At 34.2% G+C, this 8,613-nt stretch overlaps 1 protein-coding gene across 1 annotated transcript; it reads right to left on the reverse strand.

Annotated features, from left to right (window-relative positions):
* Positions 1-1,197: 1,197 nt before the first annotated feature.
* Positions 1,198-8,551, reverse strand: LOC124532956 (hsp70-binding protein 1). The gene is made up of 6 exons (XM_047108093.1): positions 8,239-8,551; positions 6,248-6,334; positions 5,858-6,050; positions 4,829-5,047; positions 3,562-3,717; positions 1,198-2,665 (listed from the first exon to the last, which is right to left on the reverse strand). The coding sequence occupies exons 1-6, from the start codon at positions 8,341-8,343 to the stop codon at positions 2,364-2,366; spliced, it is 1,062 nt and encodes a 353-aa protein (XP_046964049.1). The 5' UTR covers positions 8,344-8,551; the 3' UTR covers positions 1,198-2,363.
* Positions 8,552-8,613: the final 62 nt, after the last annotated feature.

An 8,613-nucleotide genomic window follows, 5' to 3' on the forward strand; every position in this document is an offset into this window, starting at 1 on the left:
CAATAGCACCATAAAGACTATTTTACACGTTAGGCTAATATTTTTTCAACTGTTGTAACTACGAATACTATTCACGTCTTGGCCAATTCGCAAAATGCTGACAATTATTTACAGCGATAACGGTATGCTTTCAAATATTAACACAGATGAAATTTCACGATCACGTTTTATTAGCGGTGAGTTAGGCCCATTACACAATTCTTACAGATTTTTCTACTTCTATCGTTTAATCCACATTTAATAATACATATACATTATACATGTTTACCTAAATAAAAAAATTAATGTACCGGTAATTTTAAAATTGTATGAATAAATAGGCTATTTGACAACTAACGAAACTTAAAATAATACTAAATTTATTCAAAAATCAATAAATAAAAATCAATCGTTTGTCACGTGACACAAAATGCTCCTGATTGGCCGGGATGAAGTCACTTTCTTGTAAACCTTGCTTTTCTACTATATGTACCACAGATTAAATTACAGCAAAGTGACGTCACCGACCCCTTTGCAGAGCCATATTGTCGAAGTAGCGTTTTCGCGCGTTATTTAAATATCGAATTTTTAATATGATATTTTCCGGCGAATATGTACTAGAAATAAAAAAAAAACAACTTTTACTGGTTTCCTTAACCTCTACTAAATAATATAAAATGGATTTTAAAAACCAGTTAAATAGCCTATTAAAAGTGTGTGTTTTAAATATAATATAAGATAAAATCCAAGATAATTTGTTTCAATATTCTTTACTAAATGTAATTTTTTGCAATTCTTTGTCTGGTGTATTTTAAATTAAAATTGAAACAACGATAAATTTTGTAGGGCATCTACAGACAAGAAAATAGACAAAAAGAATAAAAAATAAATAAAAAAGAAATTCGTTTTGTGGACCATTAGACAAAATACTATCTGCGAATTACTTATTTGTATTGAATTTATATGCAATTTAGGCCCTTCTTTTCTTATGGGAGTTGATATAATTTTGGCAAATCGAGTTATAGAAGAGACATATTGTATTGATGATGGTGTTGCAAGATGAGCAAAGACAGGTAAATTATCTACTCTTACTCTTATAGTCCGATGTGAAAGTAAATACGACACGACTGCGAAGTGTTTAGGCGTAGGACCGACGATTTAAAATTAGGTGTATATGCTTTTTAATAATCTCGGAATGGAAGAAAATGGAAACACAACTCAATTTTGATATAAGTTTATTGTTATACAATTGAGAAGTTTTATTACATCGATAATACTTAATTTTAGTTATCAATAAAAACTTAACAGGTTAAATCAATCAACCATTAAAACCTTTTTGATCCGTCAATATGTTTTGAGTTATACATCAGTAGAGGTTTAAAATATATTATATATCCTAGCGCGCAACGACTTTGGCCTTTTACTCACTTGTGACGTGTGTTTTGAATTAGCGTCTTGATCACTATTGTTTTTATATTATATGTATGTTGCTTTACAAAAAGACAAAGTTATATTATTACTAGAATTGATACATTCCCTGTATACAATTCTGTCTTATCACTTAAGACGTTTTTGAAATAAAAGTCTTTTAATTCATATGTAATGGTGCAACTGCACACAAATTTATACATATTGAGCAAATGCAAGACGCGTAACGCGTCTTATGGGTCAAGTGACGTCACACACTAGACCACCGCATAGAACAAAAATATTTTTTAAATGGGCATTCCCATTATTATTTATCTGCAGATCTTTTAAAAATCCTTCCCATTTTTTTCTTTTTTTTTATGTACCCTATGAAAAACTATAACTTCTTAATTTAAAATTAATAGATATATTAAAAGACTTACAAAATATTTGTTAGGATGAGTTGGGACAAAATCGGCATTGGAGTGTGATCACAGAAATCTAAATTCCAGTCAATATAAGCAGTTTTATTAGCTTGTATTTGCTGGAAATTAAGGTCAAATAAAAATAAAGATCAAATCTTGCAAACCCCATTGCCGATCTCACACCAACTCAGTACAGCAGTCAGTTTAGGTAATTAAGCCTTTTAATTATCTAATCCCACTGGCGTTTTTGAGACAGCTAGGCAAAGTTTTCTGTCTGGTGTTGCCATAAATTAAAATTAAACAACTTTGGAATTTGTTGTACATTGTGCAAGATTATTTTACATACAAACCCGTCAGTATGTTGTAATATTATAAATGATTTTGAATCATATCGAAATCCTTGATGTTTTAGTCATCTATGTCATTAGAAATTGTCTAAATATTGACATAGTAAAATAGTAAAAAATCTTACTTTCACATTTAGTGTAGATATTTTGATTATGCCATATTGTGGTATAAATAAATGACTCAAAAATACTTGCTGCGCCCTTCCTATCTGTCAACTTCACTGTTCACAACTTCCACCTGTGGACAACTGTCGAACACTCTTAAAACGGCATAGCAGTATTCCTTTTCTTCTATGAAACCATCACCCACAAATTCCGGGACGTCCAGATGATCCACTATGATCTGCTTAAGGTTCAGTGACGGTTCCCTGAATTGCTGTAAGACGGTGGAGTCTTGCCCTTCTAGCAAGGTCTGTAGGACGCTCAGCAACTGTTCTGAGGATGCATCCCGCCCTTTTTTGAGCTGCTCCGCTATTATTTTCACGATGTTGTTTTGAATGAATTTCTCTGTTGGAACATAAATAGTTTACATGTAATAACAGTATATGACTTTTAGTCATTTCTCAAAGTTCTAAAATACCTAATACACAATAACACAATGAAAATTATATATTACAAAGCTTTATTACTTCACGTTTTATAAAATAATAAACATACTCGTATTTTAACCTGTATATTTTGAACAAGAATAGTACTGATACTGTGGTTTGAGATATGCCGAGATGGCATAGTAGTTCGAATAAACCACACAAATCATGATCAATCCCCGTCAAAACTGAGTTCACATATATAATCTGTGTTTACATGATTTATGCAGTGACCAATAACATTGTAATAAAAATTGCATTTGTAGATTGCAATGATCCCTTGTGACTATAGCTACATTGAGGTAACTTTACGCTTGATGAACATGACTTATTAGTTCAAAAACTTGTCGTGTTGGGGTGGCCTATTGTAAAGGAATGGTTGGCGGTGATGATGGTGAACATATGATCAATCATATCGATCAGTAATTGTTACAATACAACAACAACAACAACAGCCTGAAAATTCGCACTGCTGGGCTAAAGGCCTCCCCTCCCTTTGAGGAGAAGGTTTGGAACATATTCCACCACGCTGTTCTAGTGCGGGTTGGTGGAATACACATGTGGCAGAATTTCTATGAAATTTGTCACATGCAGGTTACCTCACGACGTTTTCCTTCACCGCTGAGCACGAGATGAATTATAAAGACAAATTAAGCACATAAATCAGCGGTACTTGCCTGGGTTTGAACCAGCAATCATCGGTTAAGATGCACGCGTTCTAACCACTGGGCCATCTCGACTTGTTAAAATATTATACATAAAAAGAGTAAGACATGATATAATATACGAAGTCTAAAATCAAAATTTGTGTGTTACCTTTAGCATCAGGGTAGTTTTGGCACAGGTAACGAATGAGGAAGGCAGCCTTGGTCCTGGCGGACACGTGAGGCTGCTCCAGCGCGCTCGTGAGCGTGTCGCAGCCGCCCTGCGCGATCAGCTCCCGGCAGCCGGGATCGTACTCGCGTACTGAGCCTGTACATATACATATAGCCATATTTTTATCTATAACACCCTGTGGAACTTTTTGGACTATATAGTAGAAATAATTGGTCGAGTGGTGTGTACACCGGTTTTCATGGGTACGCCACTCTGAGGTCCCGGGTTCGATTCCCGGCCGAGTCGATGTAGATTACCATTAGTTTTCTATGTTGTCTTGGGTCTGGGTGTTTGTGGTACCGTCGTTACTTCTGATTTCCATAACACATGTGCTTCAGCTACTTACATTGGGATCAGAGTAATGTATGTGATGTTGTCTCATATTTATTATTTATTATTATAAAGTATGGAAATTTTATTTTGAATTAAAAATACAAACCATGATACAACTTAGTCATTCTTATTTGAAGGGTCTTCAATTAAATGGAGCCACATCCTATTAATGTTTTTTTTTGTTAGAAATCCATACTTTACAGAGGGTAAGATTATTTCAATTAGTTACTTTTTAATTGTAGTTTATTAGAAATTGTTCTCTCATGTCCAAATAGACATAAAATTTAGAAAGGTGAGAATTTAATATTTAAAAAAAATTACAAAGAAAACTCTTACAACAAAATAACATTGAAACGTTTTTAAGTAATCAATAAACAATGATTAATAATTGGTTTAAAGTCAGTGTCATCATTACATAGCATAAAATGTCGCTTACCGCTGTCTGTATCTATGTGTGCTTAGATACGCAACGGATTTTGATACGGTTCTTTTTACTAGATAGAGTGATTCGAGAGGAAGGTTTTTGTATATTACATGAACAATATGAGAAAGAAACAAGAATATTTCTATAGTATATTATTTTAGTATCAGCTTTGCACCAGTCGAGATGGCCCAGTGGTTAGCACCGCTGATTCATGTGCTTAATTTGTCTTTATAATTCATCTCGTGCTCAGCGGTGAAGGAAAACATCGTGAGGAAACCTGCATGTGACAAATTTCATAGAAATTCTACATGTGTATTCCACCAACCCGCATTGGAACAGCGTGGTGGAATATGTTCCAAACCTTCTCCTCAAAGGGAGAGGAGGCCTTTAGCCCAGCAGTGGGAATCTACCGGCTGTTCTATTGCACCATACATACACCAAAGAACTCACATGAAATAGCGGAAATACATTTAGCCAGCGCATAGCCCTTCTCGCTGTTGGCCAAATGCAGGAGTACGTTGAGTAATCCGTACTCGAGAACGCGCGCCTGGCAGTGCGGGTTGTTCTGGCATATTTCAGCCAGCAGCTGGCTGGTGCGAATGCGAATGTCCTCATTTTCACTACCATAGCAAATCGGGAAGACTGCGAATCCGCCCAACTTTTGGAAATCTGAAAGAAATAAATACAATTTTCTATCAAACGCTTAATAATAATGGTATTCTTGGTGGCAGGGCTTTGTGCAAGCCCGTCTGGGTAGGTACCACCCACTCATCAGTTATTCTACCGCCATATAACAGTACTCAGTATTGTTGTGTTTCGGTCTGAAAGGTGAGTGAGACAGTGTAACTAAAGGCACGAGGGACATAACATCTTAGTTCCCAAGTTGGTGGCGCATTGACGATGTAAGGAATAGTTAGTATTTCTTTCAGCGTCATTGTCTATGGGCGATGGTGACCACTTACCATCAGGTGGCCCATATGCTCGTCCGCCAACCTATACCATAAAAAAAAATCCATATTCCCATACGTCACGGCATACGAGTGGACCTTACCCCAATGTCGCGTTATCTGAACCTTATTTTTAAAATTCGTAATATGAAAACGAATTACATACGAAGTATAACAGAAGATGTTCAAACTAAAATATACTTTATTCAAGTAGGCTTTTACAAGTACTTTTGAATCGTCATTTAACAACTATACTAAGTGAAACTACCACCGATTCGGAAAGTAGATTATATCGAGAAGAACCGGCATGAAAGTCAGTATTTGCCTTGAAAACAACTACTAAATACCGATGCACTAATTGCAGCTCGCCTTTCTAGCTTCTGTTACGAAATATTTATATAGAGAAAAATAATATCCATGTACAATATATCATTATGATCGTAAATACGTGTGAGGGAAACAAACAACCCTTTGCATTTATAGTAGAGGCGATAAAGCTAATCGACACAGCTGATAATACTTAAGAACTCACCCATAGCGACGTCGATATCATCAACAAACTCCATCATATTGTTGAAGGCCGCCCTGATGTCGTCCGGTACCGGCTGGCCGAGTTGCACGCTCTTTATAAACTCTACGTTGGTGAGTATTTTAATTCCTCGCTGCAACACCTTCGGCACGTCCACCGTGAGGCTCTTCAAAGCCTCCTCCAAGAATCGACGCCTCTGAAATCATTGACACAATTTGATAAAAACAGGTAAGTTTGAAGAGTTGAGACGATCCGATGGTAAGACTTTACATTTGTGTTTATATTATATGTCGTTCATAGTGATGCCGGAAAACATTGTAAGGAATCCCGCATGACATTTAAAAATACTATTTCAATTATTTCAATAGTAATTCTGCAACAAAAATGTATTACCTCTTCGTCCAAAGCACTGACCGCCGAGCTAGTCGGCCCATCTTCCTCGGTCTTGTTTGTGGCGTCAATAGCGAAACGAAGGAGCGTCTGAAATCAGAGGATATTTATCGATATTATTTATGCCATCCAATACATTACTACTCATATAGCTATACATATAATAAAACTTTAGTGTCTGTTTGTAATATTAATGTAACCGTTTTTTATTGTTACAGTACATTACCAAAATAACTATTTTTTCATTTTTTGCCTGTTTCGTCCGTCTGTTTGTTCCGGCTAATCTCTGGAATGGCTGCATCGACTTTGAAGGGATTTTCACTGTCAGATAGCTGAGGTAACAAGGCATAAGTATGCATGTGATTTTAATTGACAAGGAATCACTTTGTCGTAACTCTTATCTAAATCGCACACTTGGAACTCATAATTTCTATAACTTTCAACCAATTGCTATGACTACTCATTTGGACATAAAGAATAATTTAGCACAAATCGTATTGAATAATTCAAATAAACTTTAAGATATAAGCAAATATAAAAACAACAACAGTTTTTCAAGGCTTTATTATAACATATGTGACTTAACACTACTAGTGACAATTTCTTGGCAAAGAAGACTATTAACTTATCAGCCCTAAGATTGGGAAAAATTGATACAATATAATCATGAGCTACAACCAGTAGAATAGAGGCAAAGTTTAATAAAAACAATTTCTTGTTATAACCACAGGACAATAAATTATCCTTACTATGATACATAAATAACAAGGCATCTATATCTCTATAAATATGCAACCTTCGCATGTTTGTGGCCATAAAATCAAAAGCATTCAACTTTGATCTTTAAATCTCAACCCAACACTGCTTTTCAACGTGAATCTGGTTTTTGTAGTCAAATAAAACCTGTCACCTCCCTTGTGTACACTGACCATAATACTGATACATAAAATTTCCTCCCTACCATAATTTGTGGTAATACAGTCTATAAAGTAATCTATCCAAATAGTAAATTCAATAATCAATATTGAGTTGTTTAAATTGTGGTCGATAACATATAAATATATACCTTAAATGATCAAAAGAAGATTATTTAAGTCTAAGCCGTTAAGATGATATATGAACAAAAAGTAAAGGCGATTACATTGTAACAACTAATTGAATTTAATAATTTTAGAGTAGTTATAAACTAAACCACATTCATAGAATACGTATAAAATTCTGTACAAATACATTTATAAATAATTTCAACAAGGGGAAATAATAATTGAAATTTCTACAAGGAAAGATATAAATTAGTCTTTAAATCAATTCGGCAGATATTAAATTAGCACTATGCTATATAGCCTATCCTTTTGACAACATATATTCTTCTCTTTCTTTCCTTATGTAACAAAGATGTACCAGCCAGCGAAGCAGCCTGTTCAATTGAATGATTTGTTTACTCGATCAATCTACGTTCGCTAGAGTCATTTAAGTTACTTCCTTATTTATTTCAAAGCACAGTAGCTATAGCGAAGTATGTCTGGCTCTAGCTATCAATATTATTTTAATATTATGTAATGATACTTTATTATTTATCAATGCTTCATATGACTTACATATAGCATGGCATTAAAAAAAATAAACAAATCATTCTATTATTTAAAGTCATAAGAAAAATATAAATTGAACATATCAATTATATTTAAAATCATTTTATTAATTGATATATGACAGAAAATATTCAACAGACTGCCTAAAAAATATAATTCATACAATTAAATGTGGATATATAATAAATAATATCAAAAACTAAGCAAAAACCATTCAGCTGGCTGTAAGTATTCTCTAGGTACGGTAAGGCAAGAATATAATTGTCCATAATAAATCAAGTTACAACCAAAATAATAAAAACTAATTCATGCTGAAATATTTGCGCGATGCGGAAGTTACATATGTATTATTTATGAATATATTTATAAAAAAGACGCACGCTGATACATGAAAAATTTTACCTGCAAATTAGTTGGTCGTCGAGGCTGCATTGACATGCCTTGCTCATTAGGGTTAGGGTATGTCAGAGCGCCCGCGACATGGTCAGCACGATCACTTGATTCCATTTTGAACTATCGAAATAATATTCACTGAATTCAACAATAAACAGTTCCTCGAGCACACTGTGTCACAACTGATCACCTCCGATGATGTTTTGATAGTAACTTTATGTTTAGAGAGTCACTATGAATCAGACCTCACGCGTTAAATTCTAGAATTTTAAAGAAAAATCAATAATTTGAGTATTTGACAATTTAGAATGACAAGGTTGAATGATGTTTTCACTAATGAAAATAAAATCTCCATATCTATATTTTTTTTGTTTCAGTTTTAAG

This window comes from Vanessa cardui, chromosome 10, assembly GCF_905220365.1.
Source record: "Vanessa cardui chromosome 10, ilVanCard2.1, whole genome shotgun sequence".
Lineage (NCBI taxonomy): Eukaryota > Metazoa > Arthropoda > Insecta > Lepidoptera > Nymphalidae > Vanessa > Vanessa cardui.